The 20,683-nt window shown below is 46.3% G+C and overlaps 1 protein-coding gene across 8 annotated transcripts in view; it reads left to right on the forward strand.

Moving 5' to 3' along the window:
• The first annotated feature begins 1,542 nt into the window (after positions 1-1,542).
• The window catches only part of LOC109870009 (trinucleotide repeat-containing gene 6B protein), a 43,584-nt gene continuing 24,443 nt past the window's right edge, over positions 1,543-20,683 (forward strand). For 4 of the 8 annotated variants that reach the window (XM_031805151.1, XM_031805153.1, XM_031805157.1 and 1 more), the window contains exons 1-12: positions 1,544-2,057; positions 3,616-3,703; positions 4,149-4,170; positions 7,363-7,719; positions 7,923-10,928; positions 11,131-11,301; positions 12,181-12,380; positions 12,550-12,624; positions 12,779-12,991; positions 13,377-13,484; positions 13,787-13,915; positions 14,329-14,493. In XM_031805151.1, the coding sequence (XP_031661011.1) occupies positions 3,647-3,703; positions 4,149-4,170; positions 7,363-7,719; positions 7,923-10,928; positions 11,131-11,301; positions 12,181-12,380; positions 12,550-12,624; positions 12,779-12,991; positions 13,377-13,484; positions 13,787-13,915; positions 14,329-14,493 (4,503 nt within the window). In that variant the 5' untranslated portion in view covers positions 1,544-2,057; positions 3,616-3,646. Of the gene's footprint in view, positions 2,058-3,615; positions 3,704-4,148; positions 4,171-7,362; positions 7,720-7,922; positions 10,929-11,130; positions 11,302-12,180; positions 12,381-12,549; positions 12,625-12,778; positions 12,992-13,376; positions 13,485-13,786; positions 13,916-14,328; positions 14,494-20,683 lie in introns of all 8 variants that reach the window. The other 4 variants (XM_031805158.1, XM_031805155.1, XM_031805152.1 and 1 more) reach the window with 3 other exon arrangements.

Genomic DNA, 20,683 nt, shown 5'->3' on the forward strand with positions numbered 1-20,683 from the left:
CAAAGTTAGTTACTTTAAGGAGCAGTTCTCTCTCTGTGGGTCTAACCCCAAAAAGTTCTGGAAAATGGTTAAAGACCTGGAGAATCAACCCTCTTCCTCACAGCTACCCATGTCCCATTATGTGGTTGTTACTGACAAGGAGCACATGGCTGAGCTCTTTAATCACCATTTCATTAAGTCAGGATTCCTATTTGACTCAGCCATGCCTCATTGCCCATCCAACATTTCCTCATCTCCCACCCCTTTTAATGCAACTAGCCCTGGTGCTCCTCCCTCTTTTTCCCCTGCCCTGCTACAAAATTTCACCGAGTCTGAGGTGCTAAAGGAGCTCCTTAAACTTGACCCCCCAAAAACATCTGGGTCAGATGGTTTAGATCCTTTAAGGTTGCAGCCCCTATCATTGCTAAGCCTGTCTCTCCTCTCTGGGGTGGTTCCCATTGCTTGGAAGGCAGCCACGCTGCATCCTTTATTTAATGGGGAGATCAAGCTGATCCTAACTGTTACAGGCCAATTTCTATTTTGCCCTGTTTATCAAGTGTTGGAAAAACTTGTCAATAATCAACTGACTGGCTTTCTTGATGTCTATCGTATTCTCTCTTCTCAGAGAATGTAATGTCCATTTCTCTACCATAAGCCACCTCTAACATCATTTTAGAGAATTCTGCAGTACGTCCAACCGGCCTCACAACTGCAGACCACGTGTAACCATGCAAGCCCAGGACCTCCAAATTTGGTTTCTTCACCTGCGGGATCGTCTGAGACCAGCTACCCAGGCAGCTGATGAAACTGAAGAGTATTTCTGTCTGTAATAAAGACCTTTTGTGGGGAAAAACTCATTCTGATTGGCTGGGTCTGGCTCCCAAGTGGGTGGGCCTATGCCCTCCCAGGCCCAACCATGTTTGCACCCCTGCCCAGTCATATCAAATCCATAGATTAAGGCCTATTTAATTTATCTAAATTGACTGATTTCGTTAAATGAACTGTAATTCAGTCAAATCGTTTAAATTGTTGCATGTTGCTTTTATATTTTTGTTTTTCACATGTTCCTGACTTTCCCTGGTCCTTCTTTCCTCTGGCCTGTCTTCTGTTGGTTCACCTGCTCAATCCTTTTCTTTGTCCATCACTCCTTATTTCGTTTTCCTTGCTTCTCTCTTTCTTGATAGACCAAAAATAAGTTGAAGACAGCATCCAAGTAATTAAAGAAGACAACTATACTTGTACATTTGAAATATAGTTATAATCAGTTCAAATTAGAATTTCACCACTGTTGCAACCAAAATACTGTATCCCTGACAGTTCAACAAAAAGGAACACAAACGCCTCGCAGACAGACAGCAAACGAGCGGATTATTTGGGGGAGAAAATTAGCAAGAAATTGCGCCACTCTCAGGGTTTAGTCAATACTGCAGCGCAAAAAAGTACATCTACAATCAATGCCTCTAAATAATATGGGAAGGAAGGGCGGGGGGGCCTCAACGTTTCAGTTAGAATACCAAATCCATGAAATTAAAACATTTTTGTGGCAGACATTTTTGAAATACGACGTCATTACAAATACAGCCCTTAACAGCACACAGTGTCCATACTTGATCAACCCATGACATTCATTAAAACTGGTATTTTATTTGACGAAGGAATTATTGTCTAACGGTAATGATGCTGTATGAAACTAACTCCACAGTTGTCTAATTGAAGGACAAAAATCTCCCTCACCCCCACCAGAGAGAGCTTGCTGCTGGCGAGACATTCGATTCATAGCTGCAAAATGGCCGACCGTCAACCAACTGACTTTCCAGCGCTTTAAAAACGAATTCTTCTGCACATTAGCTAGGTTTACATCATAGTACTTACTTAGAAATCAAGAGCACCAACAAGTATATTTCTTTGTTAGCCACATAACGTTACTTCATTATTCGTTTAGGGGCTGTTGATTTTCAAGTAGCCTCGAATGACAAAAAAAACCCGAGGATTTCGCACTGAAGCACTTTAGCCACAGATGAAAGAGGAAATAATCTTAGCTTTAGTTAGCTAGCTCTATTTCATATGTGATTCCTGAGGTGAGTATATCTTCGTCACTATTTGTAAAGTTGTTGGTTAACTGCATGCATATTTTGCAATGATATGCATATTCCATAGATAAGAGGCTATTGCTAACAGTCTTGCAACGCAGCAATTTTCTGTCGACATCGGTGCTAAAATATGTCTAGCTAGCATGCTACAGAGTTGATGTCGTCGCGCGAGTGAGCCTCTGGAGGAGTTCTCTTGGCGCTCACTTCAGTCACGAGCAGACCAATGTAGCAATATAAATCCGGAGTCTGGGTAGTAATCCTGCAGAAAATAATGCTGGCATACTTGTATTTAAAAAACAAAACACATTTGGTGTTAGCTTGCTAGCTAGTTTAGCAACTAGTTACAGGGTGTGTAGTTGGTCGACACAGCATATAGCTAATTTAGCTACATCTCTTTTACCTTGCTAGGTCGGTGCAAGACCTCGCATACACTAAAATATATAGATGTTGGTCCATTTACCGTTAGTCAGTGAACTACCTGTGTTGCGTGGATAGATAACGTTAGCTCATCGGTTTCGTGATCTGAGCCTGTTGTCCTTGTCGTGTGTCCATTTTTAGCCCGCCATAGTTTCATAACGATGGCTAACATCCATCGACATGCAGCGTTTTGGTTGTTAGCCACGGTTGCTGAATGGCCACCATCGGCAGGGTTTAGCATTAGCTAGTTACATTGTAATAATTGTTGCACCTTCATACTTGCAAAGGTAGCTAGCGAACTATGTTGCTTATTCCCATGCACGAAAGGTTAAGTGCGTGAATGAAGGATAGCTGTTGCAGCTAACGTAACTAGCTACAGAAGGCTGACAGTAGTTACCCCGAGCTCCCGAAATCATGACAACTGTGGCTCATAGTGAGCCCCCATAGCCTCTAACGTTAACTATGCCACTGATAAATAAGGGCCAGATAGCTGCACATTCGCATCATGATCAGTTGTGTTGCCTTTACAGGTCATTTTCAGAGCATTGTGTCCATGGCGATGTGTCACCTTGACTCTTATCAACAATGAGTGTGCTGGCTGTTCATGTATTTTTTGTGATGTAACGTTACATGCCCCGTTTTTTATTTGAATGCTTACTTATGGGTTCCTTAAGAGAAACATCAACCCGTTATTATATCTGGCCTTTTAGAAACAGTAACTGCATTTTAATAGGTGTGTCAAGGCAGCCATACTTCAGATCCCTTACAGTGCTGTCATGGCATAGGCTAGCTACTGTTAAGTCATAGTTTGAAAACAAGGCATTAGAAAGTGTGTCCCTGCTTTGTCAACAGGACTGGGCTTTTAGCATTCGAAGCTTAGAACAAGACCTAAACACTCCATCCTTTTACTGGCTAACTCACAAGGCTTGGAGGGGAGGATAAGCCAGAAATTTCCTGCAGGTGTATTATGTGGATAATTACCCTATGAACAGTACAGCACCTGCCAAGCAATCTTCTGAACCCTAGGCTTGTAAATCATTGTGGCTCAAGCCAGTATACAGATTGTTCTAAGGACAGTTGCACTGGTTTGCGGTTTATAATGTGTTTCTTCTATTTCCTCTCACCCCAGAAAAGAGTATCAGGACAGGGAACAGTAGTTCATGGAAGACAAGAAAAGGAAGAAAGACGACAAAAGGAAAAGGGAAGCATCTCAGAAGGTAAAGATGTATTTCCACGCCAACATACAACTTTGCCCAGAATGATGCTCAGTTTAACTTGTTGCAGTCTTATTGTTTTTCTTAGAACTTTTGTTTTGACACAATAGTATTCTGATGAACCAGATTATAGGCTACATGATATCACCAAGTTGTGATGACTTGGCCAGCTGGGGTATATTCAGTATTGCAAAGTTGTATACAATACACACAACAAGTCTCAATAAATTAAATGTAATGAATAATAGATTGTTGATTAGTGTTGTTATGCCTGGCACTCTGTCCAGACCACAGTACTCCAACCAGCCACTGCCACACCACACATTTGACTCTTTCATTGTCCTACTTTGATGTTCATACAGTTATGTTTGTTTTTCACTTGAATGTCTTTAACAAATTAATTAATATCTCCATATTTGACTTTTGATGTACTTTTGTCTTATTTCAGGTTGCAGAGCAAAAAAACAAAGGTGAGTGGTGTCTTTGTGTCCTCTGCTAGATTCACCTGGTTGCAATGTTCACAACGTCGCACCTGTTTCTCTGTCTGCTTATGGCGGTCTAGTCGTTCTCATCGCTAGCATTTTTTTTGCGACACCTAATGAGGAACTTAGTACTGTTCCAGTATGCAGATTTTTCGTCACTGATCATTTGTACTAATCGCGATTTCGCAAGTGCTTGCATCTTTAGCTCATAGACTTGCCCAAAACTGTCTGAGTTTCTGTTCGGAGGGGTGGAGACTTTGCTAGAGACTTCGCTAGTTTCATTAGTTCATTTTCTAATATTTCTCCCACCAGAACTTAATCAAGCATCTGATGCAATTGCGCAAGATTTTGGTTCTGGGTGCCTGAGCTTTGTTTGTTTATGCGGTTGGCTTTGTGCTTTGTCACTCCATTGACACACTATCCAGCAGATAAAGAGCACTGTTTCTTTCCCTCTTCCATCCTTCTCACAAGTAACTGAATATTGGAATATATTAAATCAAATCGTATTTGTCACATGCGCTGTACACAACGGGTGTAGACCTTACAGTGAAATGCTTACAACCTTAACCAACAACACAGTTTAAAAAAATATATGAAAAAAAAAGAAATAAAAGTAACAAATAATTAAAGAGCAGCAGTAAAATAACAATAGTGTGGCCAGTACCCCCTGTACATATTAGGGAATGCATTTGGAAAATATTGACATGCATTTGAAAATACTCATACAAGTATTGCAATACTCCATGCATTTTAACTCCGGTCTGATTTGCTCTAGGGTTATTTGAAATTTATTTGGAATCCTTGTGCGATCCCAGGATATTTGGTAATACTGGCACTGAACACAAGGGGTGCTATTTTCGAACCCCAAAGGTTAGCAATGCTAACAAGTATATGTAAAATCCCATAGGGAATGCTAGCTAAATGCTCATGAACACATTGGAAACATTTTATGCAGTCTCTGACAAACAATTTGCAGGACAAACATCCCAGCTCTTAAAGTTATACAAGTAACGCAAAATTGCTACTCAGTTTGCTGTACGCACAAAGCAAATATTAGACCGTAAGCCTCTAGATCCAGGAGGGGATTCTCTGCTGTTACCAAGACTCTTAATTTAGCAAGAAGCTAGCTAACTAGCCACTAAATTAGCAAACCAAATGTACAACTGCAGAGCAATTAGCACATGTTAGACAGTTAACTTAGTTATAAGATATCTAGCTGGCAAATTTCCATACTGTAACTAGATTCTGTATACTTCCGGCCCTTCTTTGGACACTGTGTTAACAACCCTCCAGGCAAGCTTCAATGCCATACAACTCTCCTTCCGTGGCCTCCAATTGCTCTTAAATACAAGTAAAACTAAATGCATGCTCTTCAACCGATCGCTACCTGCACCTACCCGCCTGTCCAACATCACTACTCTGGACGGCTCTGACTTAGAATACGTGGACAACTACAAATACTTAGGTGTCTGGTTAGACTGTAAACTCTCCTTCCAGACCCATATCAAACATCTCCAATCCAAAGTTAAATCTAGAATTGGCTTCCTATTTCGCAACAAAGCATCCTTCACTCATGCTGCCAAACATACCCTTGTAAAACTGACCATCCTACCAATCCTCGACTTTGGCGATGTCATTTACAAAATAGCCTCCAATACCCTACTCAACAAATTGGATGCAGTCTATCACAGTGCAATCCGTTTTATCACCAAAGCCCCATATACTACCCACCATTGCGACCTGTACGCTCTCGTTGGCTGGCCCTCGCTTCATACTCGTCGCCAAACCCACTGGCTCCATGTCATCTACAAGACCCTGCTAGGTAAAGTCCCCCCTTATCTCAGCTCGCTGGTTACCATAGCATCTCCCACCTGTAGCACACGCTCCAGCAGGTATATCTCTCTAGTCACCCCCAAAACCAATTCTTTCTTTGGCCGCCTCTCCTTCCAGTTCTCTGCTGCCAATGACTGGAACGAACTACAAAAATCTCTGAAACTGGAAACACTTATCTCCCTCACTAGCTTTAAGCACCAACTGTCAGAGCAGCTCACAGATTACTGCACCTGTACATAGCCCACCTATAATTTAGCCCAAACAACTACCTCTTTCCCAACTGTATTTAATTTTAATTTATTTATTTATTTTGCTCCTTTGCACCCCATTATTTTTTATTTCTACTTTGCACATTCTTCCATTGCAAAACTACCATTCCAGTATTTTACTTGCTATATTGTATTTACTTTGCCATCATGGCCTTTTTTGCCTTTACCTCCCTTCTCACCTCACATTGTATATAGACTTGTTTATACTGCATTATTGACTGTATGTTTGTTTTTACTCCATGTGTAACTCTGTGTCGTTTTATCTGTCGAACTGCTTTGCTTTATCTTGGCCAGGTCGCAATTGTAAATGAGAACTTGTTCTCAACTTGCCTACCTGGTTAAATAAAGGTAAAATAAATTAAAAAAAATAAATAAAAAATTTCCTGACGAGTGCTGCACAACAGTCAACGGTCTCGTCGTTATGTGCTTGAAAACATATAAAATATGACTGGGGACTACCGGTACGCTTCAAAATGAAAAATGTGAAGGGTGAAATGAACAACGCAATCTGCTTTATCTCCTAACTTAGGGCAGAAGTTGACTGCAGTTATTTACTTAAAAAGTAGCTACAGATATTCCGATAGATAAAGAGTCTTAAATAGTTTCAACGGTCATCCCGTAGCTATTTCCAAATACCCCTGTTCATGGCCCAAGCAAATTTCAAATAACCCAAGCCAATTATTTCAAAATACTTCAAATGAAAGTAGTATATTTGGCTATGTATTTGATGTATTTGAACCAGGTCTGGTCTATTGTTTAGATGCATGTGGCAATTTGACTCTATTTAACTAGGCAAGTCAGTTAATTAAGAACAAATTCTTATTTTCAATGACGGCCTAGGAACAGTGGGTTAACTGCCTGTTCAGGGGCAAAACGACAGATTTTTACCTTGTCAGCTCGGGGGTTTGAACTTGCAACCTTCTGGTTACTAACCACTTGGCTACCCTGCTGTACGATGATGGCTAGATAAAATGTTTTATTATCCACTAGGAAATATTATTTTAATATCACCATTTTTATGCTGAATGTCCTCTATACTCCTTACTAACTTCTCTCTGTCTTCTCCTTCACCATGCAGTGCCAGAATTGACCAAGCCCTTGTCCACCCAGTCTCCTGCTGCCCCCAGCTCTGCTTCCCCCAGCCCTGGACCCACCCCCTCGGCATCCTCCTCCCCTGCCACCGCGGCTGCAGGCGGCGCCCCCCCTCAGGGCGGGAACAATGCGAAGCGGCCGGCGGTGGCCAACGGACAGCCCCCCACAGCAGGCACCCAGGCCCCCCAGCGCTACATGCCCCGCGAAGTGCCCCCGCGATTCCGCTGCCAGCAAGACCACAAAGTGCTACTGAAGAGGGGCCAGCCGCCGCTGTCCTCCATGCTACTGGGTGGAGGGGGCGGAGGGGGAGACGGCCTCAACGCAACCATGGCTGCTGCCTCAGGTGGGTGTCTGGCACGAGTCTACATGGGGCATCATGCGAAGTTAGGCTCTGTTTGAATACTTTAGAAGTGCATCCCACTTTACTCGCTTTGTCTTGGTAGACCGTTTTGGGGAAAACTGTTTGTTCTCTCTTTGTCCAAGTCCATAAAAATTGGGCGGCAGTCAATGTGTGTGTCTCTCGTGTCTTTGTTGTTTCCCGTCCAGATTCCAGTCCAGGCTATGTGGGTCCAGCTGCACCCTCACTGTCCCTCACCTCATCATCCTCTTCATCATCAATCGCTGCTTCTTCTACTTCTTCAAATTATGCAAATTCCACGTGGGGGACGGGCTCTGGCAGCCTGCCCTCCTCTCAGGGCAGGGAGAAGGTCATTGTGGACGGCTCGGACCTAGAGGAGTGGCCTAACATCGCCCCTGGCGACGGGAGCGGAGGAGGTGGAGCTTCAGGGCCAGGAAGCGGTAGTGAGTCGTCGGTGGAGGGCGGTGGTGGAATGCCGAACAGCTGTGCCTCATGGAAAGGTGGGGATCCTGGCAGTCCTTCACCCACTTCCTCGTTCTCAATGTCCAATGAATGTATGCTGTCCGGCAGTGTGGTGTGGGGGTCTGCTACCTCACAGGGTCCTGTAGAAGGGAATGCAGCCCCAGGGACGTCATTGCCACCCATTCCCAAATCCTCCCCTCTGCCAGTGGGCCCTGATGGCTCGCTTGGTGGCAGTGGGGGGATCCCTGGTGCCAACTTCAACCCAAATGCCAACCCTTCTGCCTGGCCTGCCCTAGTGCAGCAGGATGGAGCTGGGGCAGCTTCCTCTGAAGGTGCCCCCCCCTCTTCCTTCCTCCAGAGCCAGGTTGGGTCTCTGTCTGCCAACAACCCTCCCCCGGCCCTGGGGAACCCACCTCTAGCTTTGAATCAATCTGCTCATCAGCACCAACTTCACCAAATGCAATCCAGAGAAAGAGAGCACCCGTCGGACGGGGGCTGGGGTGGAGCGGCGCTGGAGACCGGAGCAGGACCAAAAAATGCGGGGACAGGGGAGGGAGCCAATATAGACTGTGGGGGAGGAGGCAACGGGGGAGACAACCTCTCTGCTTCCCAAACCTCTTCCTCCTGGGGAGGCCAGCCTTTCCCCGCTGCTAACTCCAAAACGGGTGCCTCAAGGACTGATGGTTGGGAAGGGGGAGCTGCTGAGGGTGGTGGAGGCTCACGGTGGGGGTACAGCGCTCAGGGGGGTAATGGAGGGAAAGCCTGGGGCGCTGGAAGTGGGGGTAACACTCAGACCGCCGGGGTATCTCAGGGAGGGTGGGGAGGAGGAGGAGAGCGAGGGTCTTCAGTTGGCGACTGGGGAGGTAATTCAGGTGGGATGGGTGGAAGTGGTGGAGTTGGCAATTCAGGAGGGGAGGCTGGTGGTGTCGGCGGCCGCAGCAGTAGCAGCAGCAGCAGCGGGGGCAGCATCGGCAACCCCCCTGCCGCCGCCTCTTCTCCCAAATCATCCACCACTACAGCAAGAGCTTTGGACAATCAGAAGGGAGTTGGAGTGGGGGACGGAGGGACAGAGGGGGACACAGGGGAGTGGGGGGGGGGCCGGGGTGGAAGAGGTCATTCTTCATCCAGCGGTGGAGGAAACTCCAGAGGTGGCGGCAATCACAATCAACACCATGGGTATGGCCACCACCGGTATTCCCATCCCCCACCACCCAACCCTGAAGTGGCCTTACAGGCAATGCTCAGCCGCAATGACCTGGACCCGCGCGTCCTCTCCAACACGGGCTGGGGCCAGACCCAGATCAGACAGAACGTGGCCTGGGACCTAGAACCAGGAAAAGGAGGTTCTGGGTTGTCTGCTTCATCCAAAACCTCTCCACCTCCCATTGGTCCGTCTTCTCAGTACTCCACTGGCTCTGCTACAACTACTGATTCTCCTTCCCTTCTCCCTGGCTCAGCTCCAAACCTGAACTCCAACCCTTCCCTGGGGACCTCTGGTGGGTCTGGGGAGGGCTGGGAGAGTGGTGGTAACAGCAGCAGCGGTTGCAGCAACTCCCTACCCAACCGAGGACCACCTCACCCGGGATCCAACATGAGGAATGTTTCTGGTGTCACACAATCTGCGTCAATGACCACTGGAGCAGGTATGGGAGGAGGAGGAGGCCTTGGACCAGGCCAGGGGAAGCCTACAGGAGGCTGGGGTGGGGTAGGACCAGGGGAGAGCCAAGGAAAAGGATGGGGGAACGAAGGATCAGAGTGGGGTGGAGGGAGGGAACGTAGTAGTAGAGGAGGTGGAGGAGGAGGGTGGGGAGATAATGGACAACAGGGTAATCAAGGTGGAGGAGGAGGAGGTGGTGGCTGGGGAGGCAGCCAGGAGGAGAAGGGGACAGGAGGAGGATGGAAGGAGATGGGGAGGGATGGAGGAGGGTGTGGTGGACAGAGGGAGAGGGTTGGGGGGGACTGGGGAGAGCGAGAGGCCAAATCAAGCAGTGGAGGAGGAGCATGGGGAGAGGAAAGGAAAGGTGGGGGAGACTCAGAAGTCGGTACGTGGGGTAGCTGGGACGAGGGAGCCCCTAGGAGAGCCTGGGGGGCAGGAGGTACATGTGGAGGAGGGGCAGGTGTGGACATGGGGGGCAGCAAACCCCACCAGGGGCGTTGGGGTGGAGGGGGGGGTGGGAAAATGCACCCGTCACAGATGCCAAACAGCCAGACAGCCTCTGTGAAAGGCCCCATGGCACAAAAGCAGCAGCACCAATCACAGCCCCAGCAGCAGCCGCTACCGCAGCAAGCACTGGACCCAGGGGACATGCAAGGAGGAGAGGGCTGGGGGAGACCATCGGGCCCCCAGGCCCAAAACCAAAGCAGCTCAGGCTGGACGGCCGGACCCATCCCCAGCGGTCCTAATGGAGGAGAGGGGCCGCAGTCCAGCGGTTGGGAGGAACCTTCACCACAATTCATTAGCAGGAAGATGGACATTGACGATGGGACGTCGGCTTGGGGAGACCCCAGCCAGTTTAATAACAAGACTGTCAACCTGTGGGAGAAGAACGGCGTTCCCACTGGTCAGCAGCTGCCAATGCACGGCCAGGGACCAGGACCACCGCCCCAACAGCAGCAGCCTGGGCCTCCAGCTCTACAGCAGCAACCTGGGCCTGGGAGGCAGCCCACTGGGATGGGAAGCAGGGACATCAACCCTGGCCATGGACCTGGACCTGGGAAAGCTCCAGGGATGGGTAAGAGACTAACTGTTAGGCTGATGTGCAGGACCGTTCGCATAGATGTTTTAAATATAAGATTTAAGCCTATTACCTAATAGACATGCGGAGTGGAAGGCTTATAGAACTCAGTCTTTCCCATCAACCTATAGAGCACAGTACATAAATCACACCACTGTATCACTGATGGATACATCCCTATCCCTGCCCATGTGTGTAGCTCCATCGTCTGGCTGGGACGGTGGCTCTCCCTCAGACCCCCCGGTGGACAACGGCACCGCAGCCTGGGGGAAGCCCACTGAGACCCCCACCGGCTGGGGAGACCCTGGGGAGGAACCTGGGAAGAACACCTCTGGCTGGGGAAACCCCTCACCCAACCCCATCAAATCTGGTAAGGAAACTAACTACTGTAAAGCCTCAAAAAGACATGACGATGTCTGATTAGGTTCAGTGCATTCAGAAAGTATTTAGACCACTTTACCTTTTCTACATTCTAAAATTGAGTATATTGATTTTTCCCTTCATCAATCTACACACAATACCCCATAATGTCAAAAAAATATATATATATTTTTTTTTTGCAAATTACAAATAAACCAATGTACACATTTTCATAGTATTCAGACCCTTTACTCAGTACTTTGTTGAAGCACCTTTGGCAGCGACTACAACCTCAACGTCTTGGGTATGACACTACAAGCTTGGCACACCTGTATTTGGGAAGTTTCTCCCATTGCTGCACAGCTATTTAGCAGGTTTTCATCAAGGATCTCTCTGATCTCCCTCTGCTCTGTTAATATTTCCCTCGATCCTGGCGAGTCTCCCAGTCCCTGACGCTGAAAAACATCCCCACAGCATGATGCTGCCACCACCATGCTTCACTGTAGGGATGGTGCCAGGTTTGCTCCAGACGTGATTCTTGGCATTTGGGCCAAAGAGTTCAATATTGGTTTCATCAGACCAGATAATCTTGTTTCTCATGGTCTGCGTCCTTGAGGTGCCCTTTGGCAAACTACAAGCGGACTGTCTTGAAGTTAGTGCCATTCTGCCCACAGAGCAGTGACGAGTTCTAGTGAGCAGCAACCATTTGTGTCCATGGCCGTTATAATATTATATTTACTCTGATCATGCTAACCATTAATGGTGGAGACATAGGGTTTGTTTACAAAATGTCTCCCAAAAAATCCAGACACAATCACAGATTTGCAGTGTCGTCATAACACACAGCATATTATTGGTGTAATAATGCTACTCATTGTTATTTCCATAGCAGGTTCAAAGTCTATGCAAGAAGGAGGCTGGGGTGAGGGAGACCAGGGCTCGGTGGCGGCCTCGCGTCACCCCAGCTGGGAGGAAGAGGAGGAGGGAGGAGCAGGGGTGTGGAACAGTGTTGGGTCCCAGGGCAGCAGCTCATCCTACAACAGTGGGGGCTGGGGCCAAGGTCACGGGGGCAAGAAGCCCAACAACAAGGTAGGACAGCATCCACAATGGGTTAGGTTAGGTTTTCTATGGTGGTTGCCTCATTCAGATACTTGAGAGGAGTTGGATTTTTGATGAGGCCTTTTGGTGGGAAAATGGTCTTTGTTTGTGCCAGAAAACCTACTGCCAGAAATGTTATATCTGTATGTTTGTCTCTCAGGCTCCCCTGAAGAGTGGAGGAGGAGACTCCTGGATGAACCCCATGAACAAACAGTTCTCCAACATGGGGCTGCTGGTAAGTTTCAGAGAAAAGGCAAAGTTTAGAGCCCACAGGCATCCACTGTGTGTTTGAGATACTGTATGTAGTGAGAAATGTGTTGTTGTATCTATTACAATGAGCGTGACATGCCAATAGGTGTGGTGGATGAGGATATGTGCTGTGTTTGCAGGGTGATGATCCTAGTGGGCGGCCTCTGGACTTGGCCCCTGGTCCTCCTCAGGATAAGAAGATGGAAGGAGAGAAGCGAGGGATGGGCCTGAATGACTACAATGGAGAGATGCGTAAAGGAGGGCAGAGAGCCATGGGAGGAGGAGGGATGGTCTACCGTTCACCTGGTTCCAAAGAGATGGGGCCTGGCGACCCTGGGCCTTACTATGACAAGGTTGGTACCTCAGACCATTGCAACGCTCTGTGGATGGGTCTCAAATGGCATCCTATTCTCTTTATAGTACACTACTTTTGATAAGAGCCCTATAGGTATTGGTCAAAAGTAGTGCACTAAAGGGTACATGGTTCCATTTCGGACGCAACCTCTGTGACTTTGACTTCTTCAAGTACCACTTGTCTCATTAACACTTTATTCTATGTCTCTTTCTTCCTTCCCCTCCTTCTTTTGGTAACCTTCTTCCTGTTCCCTCCTTATTTTGGTGTCCCTCTTCGTGTGCCCTCCTTCTTTTGGTGTGTCCCTCTTCCGGTCCCTTCCCTGTCTCACCTACTTCTTCCCCCCATATTGGGAAACTACTTTGATTGGCTGTCACTGTGATCAGCAGACCTTGCCTTTCACCAATCAGGATGGGTGCCTTGGGGAGGAGTACTCTCCACCCTCTGTCTACAAGCCCTCTCCCCTCTACAACCACACTATCCCCCCTAGACAAGTAAGGCTGTGTCCCTCTGTCTCCATTAGACCATCAGCTCATTCCCTTCACCACTAAGCTGGTCCCAGATCTGTTTCTGCTTTAGCCAACTGATTATTGTTGTTATTCCATAAGATCTGGGACAGGCTACTTCACCACATCTCTCTGTACATAGAAACGTATCTTACTGTCCATCCCTCATAAATTGTGTTCCCAAAATAATTTTGTATCGTCTCATTTCCCACCCTATCTCCCCCATCGTTATGTCTGTCAAAGAGTCAGCCATGTTTGTAACCCACTCCCTCCCTCTGTTTCCTTGTCAGGGTGGTCATAACATGTTTGGCAGCAGCGGTGGTGGGATGCCCCCGTCCAGACACCAGCCCGGTGTGCCACCCATAAACCCGTCCGCAGGGATACGAGCACAAGTGCCTCATCAGTTCCTGTCACCTCAGGTACCCTTTTGTTTATTATTTATATATATATATATTTTTACATTTTATCAGACTAGAAGTAGTCAGTTGTTTTTACGTTCACCTTTACAAAGCTTTTTTCAAGGGACTCCCTTATGTAAATCAGTCTCCTATATGCCCAAACCTCTGCTCAGAACAAAAGATTTTTGGTCCGTTGGTTTCTTAGTAAGTTCTTTCTGTGAAACGTTGTTTCCAGAGATGTGATTTATTTTACCAGCCTGCTCTTGATCATAGGCTAATGGGAGTATTTAGGTGACTACACTCAATGGATTAAAAAAAACCTCAGCAAATCGATGAGGAGTGCACTCACTGATTTTCTGTTTTGAAATGGAATGTGCTAGACAAGATGCTTTATATTCCACGTTCCCATGGTAACACGATGGTCCGTGTTCCAGGTGCCAGGTTCTGTGCTGAAGCAGATGCCGCCTCCCAGCGTGGGTGGAGTCGGAGGTGTGGGTGGGGTGGGGGCTGTAGGAGGGGGCGTGTTCCCCCCTCAGCTGTCCCCCCAGCACATCGCCATGCTGAGCAGCATCTACCCTCCGCACATCCAGTTCCAGCTGGTGAGTAGCTATACTCTTATACAACACTAGAATGATCACAGTAGTGGTCAGAGAACAAAGCCTTGAGGAACACAAAAACTTACCTTAGATTTGTTCTGATTAAAGCCATGTTGGTTGAAGCATCAATGTTTTTATATACAGTTGAAGTCTGAAGTTTACATACATTTTAGCCAAAAACATTTAAACTCCGTTTTTCATATTTCCTGACATTTAATCCTTGTAAAAATGTCCTGTTTTAGGTCAGTTAGGATCACCACTTTATTTTAAGAATGTGAAATGTCAGAATAATAGTAGAGAGAATGATTGATTTATTTCAGCTTTTATTTATTTCATCACATTCCCAGTGGGTCAGAAGTTTACATACACTCAATTGGCATTGCCTTTAAATTGTTTAACTTGGGTCAAACATTTTGGGTAGCCTTCCACAATTTTGGCCCATTCCCACTGACAGAGCTGGTGTAACTGAGTCAGGTTTGTAGGCCTCCTTGCTTGCACACGCTTTTTCAGTTCTGCCCACAGATTTTCTATGGGATTGAGGTCAGGGCTTTGTGATGGCCACTCCAATACCTTGACATTGTTGTCCTTAAGCCATTATGCCACAACTTTGGAAGTATGCTTGGGGTCACTGTCCATTTGGAAACCCATTTGCGACCAAGCTTTGACTTCTTCAATATATCCACATAATATTCCTCCCTCATGATGCCATCTATTATGTGAAGTGCACCAGGCCCTCCTGCAGTAAAGCACCCCCACAACATGATGCTGCTTCCCCCGACAAAATACTTTTTTTTGCCCCACTGTAGTTGAATGTGCTGACAACAAAATCACACACAAATGATCAATGGAAATCAAATGTATCAACCCATGGAGGTCTGGATTTGGAGTCACACTCAAAATTAAAGTGGAAAAACCACACTACAGGCTGATCCAACTTTGATGTAATGTCCTTAAAACAAGTCAAAATGAGGCTCAGTAGTGTGTGTGGCCTCCACGTGCCTGTATGACCTCCCTACAACGCCTGGGCATGCTCCTGATGAGGTGGCGGATGGTCTCCTGAGGGATCTCCTCCCAGACCTGGACTAAAGCATCCGCCTACTCCTGGACAGTCTGTGGTGGATGGAGCGAGACATGATGTCCCAGGTGTGCTCAATTGGATTCAGGTGTAGGGAACCAGCAGGAACTGCTGACAAACTCCAGCCACATGAGGTCTAGCATTGTCTTGCATTAGGAGGAACCCAGGGCCAACCTCACCAGTATATGGTCTCACAAGGGGTCTGAGGATCTCATCTCGGTACCTAATGGCCGTCAGGCTATCTCTGGCGAGCACATGGAGGGCTGTGTGGCCCCCCAAAGAAATGCCACCCCACACCATGACTGACCCACCGCCAAACCGGTCATGCTGGAGGATGTTGCAGGCAGCAGACCGTTCTCCACGGCGTCTCCAGACTGTCACGTCTGTCACGTGCTCAGTGTGAACCTGCTTTCATCTGAAGGGCACCAGTGGCGAATTTGCCAATCTTGGTGTTCTCTGGCAAATGCCAAATGTTCTGCACGGTGTTGGGCTGTAAGCACAACCCCCACCTGTGGATGTCGGGCCCTCATACCACCCTCATGGAGTCTGTTTCTACCGTTTGAGCAGACACATGCACATTTGTGGCCTCCTGGAGGTCATTTTGCAGGGCTCTGGCAGTGCTCCTCCTTGCACAAAGGCGGCGGTAGCGGTCCTGCTGCTGGGTTGTTGCCCTCCTACGGCCTCCTCCACGTCTCCTGATGTACTGGCCTGTCTCCTGGTAGCGCCTCCATGCTCTGGACACTACGCTGACAGACACAGAAAACCTTCTTGCCACAGCTCGCATTGATGTTCCATCCTGGATGAGCTGCACTACCTGAGCCACTTGTGTGGGTTGTAGACTCCGTCTCATGCTACCACTAGAGTGAAAGCACCGCCAGCATTCAAAAGTGACCAAAACATCAACCAGGAAGCAGAACCACGCCTTTATTGGGGGAGTCTTACTAATTGCCTATAATTTCCACCTGTTGTCTATTCCATTTGCACAACAGCATGTGAAATTTATTGTCAATCAGTGTTGCTTCCAAAGTGGACAGTTTGATTTCACAGAAGTGTGATTGACTTGGAGTTAAATTGAGTTGTTTAAGTGTTCCCTTTATTTTTTTGAGCAGTGTATATACACATACACACACACATATACATACCCTGATTACACCGCTCGCTTCGCGTGCGTTGCAAAATAAATGTAGGAATCTTATGTTATTCAATTATTGCACCCACACTGCTCGTCAACGAGTGTCTGCTTTGCCAAGGGCTAAAATGAAGTCATTCCTATTTCTGATGCAGATCGCGCTGCAAGTCCTGCCTCTCCAATCTCCTCATTGGTTTATAGAATCAGGTACCCATGTGCCATCTCCTCATTGGTTATACCCACGTGGGTGATTGAAAGACGAACTGTTGCCTGTTGTCGTGGTAATACTATGAAAGTTTAGATGCCAATCACCATATGTTAAACGATGGAAAGGCCTGGAAGGAGGAGAGATGACTAGAAACGATTCGGTTGACCGTTTTTATGTGTGGATTAATTGTTGGAGTAGGGAACCTTGTGCATTGCAGTTAAAATAACAACCTAATGTTTATATCCCTGGAGAAATTAGCTAGCAACTGCAAGCTAGCTAAATAGGACAAATTAGCTAGCAAGTGCAAGCTAAATTGCCATAAATGGTTAATGCTTTTCGACCTGTCCCCAAATGAATGTCATTGGTTGAGAGTTTGTTTTGATATTTTAACCTGCGTGACGTAATCACATTTGGTGTAGGGGGACAAAATATATTTATGCACGATGGCGTACACGCTCAGCCGGTTTGAATTCCGTGTTAGGTTGGAGTCATTAAAACTTGTTTATGTAAGCTTCTGACTTCAACTGTACCTATATAGACTAGAAGTCGGCCGATTTTTAAAAATGATTTTTCGACGCCGATACCGATTATTGGAGGACCAAAAAAAGCCGATACCGATTAATCGGACGATTTGATAACTAAAATAAATGTAATAATGACAATTACAACAATACTGAATGAACACTTATTTGAACTTAATATAATACATCAATAAAATCAATTAAGCCTCAAATAAATAATGTGTTAAACAAAGTGTTGGAGAAGAAAGTAAAAGTGCAATATGTGCCATGTAAGAAAGCTAACGTTTAAGTTCCTTGCTCAGAACATGAGAACATTGAAAGCTGGTCGTTCCTTTTAACATGAGTTTTCAACATTCCCAGGAAAGAAGTTTTAGCTTGTAGTTATTATAGGACTATTTCTCTCTACGATTTTTATTTCATATACCTTTGACTATTGGATGTTCTTATAGGCACTTTAATATTGCTAGTGTAACAGTATAGCTTCCGTACCTTTCCTCGCCGCTACCTGGGCTCGAACCAGGAACACATCGACAACAGCCACCCTCAAAGCAGCGTTACAACTACTCCAAGTCTCAGAGCGAGTGACGTTTGAAACGCTATTAGCGCGCACCCTGCTAACTAGCTAGCCATTTCACATCGGTTACACCAGCCTAATCTCGGGAGTTGATAGGCTTGAAGTCATAAACAGAGCAGTGCTTAAAGCATTGCGAAGAGCTGCTGGAAAAACGCACAAAAGTGCTGTTTGAATGAATGCTTACGAGCCTGCTGGTGCCTGCCATCGCTCAGTCAGACTGCTCTATCAAATCATAGACTTAATTATAACATAATAACACACAGAAATACGAGCCTTGGGTCATTAATATGGTAAAATCCAGAAACTATCATTTAGAAAACAAAGCATTTATGTCGGTGAAATACGGAACCGTTCCGTATTATCTAACAGGTGGCATCCTGTAACAGTCTAAATATTGCTGTTACATTGCACAACCTTATGTTATGTCATAATTACGTAAAATTTTTGCAAATTAGTTCGCAATGAGCCATGCAGCCCAAATTGTTGCATATACCCTGACTCTGCGTGCAATGAACGCAAGAGAAGTGACACAATTTCACATGGTTAATATTGCCTGCTAACCTTTCTTTTAGCTAAATATGCAGGTTTAAAAATATATATACTTCTGCGTATTGATTTTAAGAAAGGCATTGATGTTTATGGTTCGGTACACGTTGGAGCAACGACAGTCCTTTTTCCTCGAATGTGCACCGCATTGATTATATGCAACGCAGGACACGCTAGATAAACTAGTAATATCATCAACCACTAGTGATTATGATTGATTTGTTTTTATAAGATAAGTTTAATGCTAGCTAGCAACTTACCTTGGCTTCTTACTGCATTCGAGTAACAGGCAGGCTCCTCGTGGAGTGCAAAGTAAGGCGGTTAGAGCGTTGGACTAGTTTAACCGTAAATCTGCCAGATTGAATCCCTGAGCTGACAAGGTAAAAATCTGTCATTCTGCCCCTGAACAAGGCAGTTAACCCACCGTTCCTAGGCCGTCAATGAAAATAAGAATGTGTTCTTTCACTGACTTGCCTCGTTAAATATTTTTGTAAAAAAAAAAAAGAAGGCAAAATCGGCATCCAAAAATACAGATTTCCGATTGTTATGAAAACTTGAAATCGGCCCTAATTAATCGGCCATACCGATTATTCGGTCGACCTCTAATATAGGCAGTGCATTCGGAAAGTATTCAGACCCCTTGACTTTCCACATTTCGTTACTTTACAGCCTTATTCTAAAGTGGATTAAATTGTCCCCCCCCAATCTACACACAATACCCCATAATGACAAAGCAAAAGCAGGTTTTTAGAAATGTTTGCAAATTTATACCGTGAAATGCTTACTTACAAGCCCTTAACCAACAGTGCAGTTAAAGAAGAAAATATTTACCAAGTAGGCTAAAATAAAAAGTAACACAAAAAGATTAACGAGGCTATATACATGTGGCACCTGTACCGAGTCAGTGTGCAGGGGTACATGCTAGTTGAGGTAATTTGTACATGTAAGTGGTGGCGAAGTGACTATGCATAGGTAATAAACAAACAGCGAGTAGCAGCAGTGTCAATGTAAATTGTCCGGTGGCGATTTTTATGAATTGTTCATCAGTCTAATGGCTTGGGGGTAGAAGCTGTTGAGGAGCCTACACTTGCTGTGCGGTAGCAGAGGAAACAGTCTATAACTTGGGTGACTGGAGTCAATTTTATGCGCTTTCCTCTGACACCGCATATTATATAGGTCCTGGATGGCAGGAAGTTTAGCCCCAGTGATGTACTGGGCTGTTTGCACTACCCTCTAGCGCCTTACAGTGAGATGCCAAGCAGTTGCCATACCAGGTGGTGATGCAACCAGTAAGGATGCTCTCGATGGTGCAGCTATAGAACCTTTTGAGGATCTGGGGGCCTATGCCTAATCTTTTCAGTGTCCTGAGGGGGAAAATGTTTTGCTGTGCCCTCTTCACGACTGTCTTGGTATGTTTGGACCATGATAGTTCGTTGGTGATGTGGACATCAAGGAACTTGAGGCTCTCTACCCGCTCCACTACTGCCTCGTCGATGTTAATGGGGGCCTCTTCGGCCCGCCTTTTCCTGAAGTCCACGATCAGCTCCTTTGTCTTGCTCACATTGAGGGAGAGGATGTTGTCCTGGCACCACACTGCCAGTTCTCTGACCACGCTATAGGCCGTCTCATCGTTATCGGTGATCAAGTCTACCACTGTTGTGTCGTCAGCAAACTTAATGATGGTGTTTGAGTCGTTTGGTCACACAGTCGTGGGTGAACAGGGAATACAGGAGGGGACTAAGTACACACCCCTGAGGGGCCCCAGTGTTAAGGATCAGCGTGGCAGACATGTTGTTGCCTACTCTTACCACCTGTAGGCGGCCTGTCAGGAAGTCCAGGATCCATTTGCAGAGGGAGGTGTTTAGTCCCAGAGTCCTTAGCTTGGTGATGAGCTTCGAGGGCACTATGGTGTTGAACGCTGAGCTGTTGTCTATGAACAGCATTCTCACATAGGTTTTCCTTTTCTCCAGGTTAGAAAGGGCGGTGTGGAGTGCGAATGAGATTGTGTCATCTGTGGATCTGTTGGGGCGGTATGCGAATTGGAGTGTGTCTAAAGTGTCCGAGGGGATGCTGTTGATGTGATCCATGACCAGCCTTTCAAAGCGTTTCATGGCTAACGACGTGAGTTCCACGGGCGGTA

Source organism: Oncorhynchus kisutch, linkage group LG25 (genome assembly GCF_002021735.2).
Source record: "Oncorhynchus kisutch isolate 150728-3 linkage group LG25, Okis_V2, whole genome shotgun sequence".
In the NCBI taxonomy this organism is placed as follows: Eukaryota; Metazoa; Chordata; class Actinopteri; order Salmoniformes; family Salmonidae; genus Oncorhynchus; species Oncorhynchus kisutch.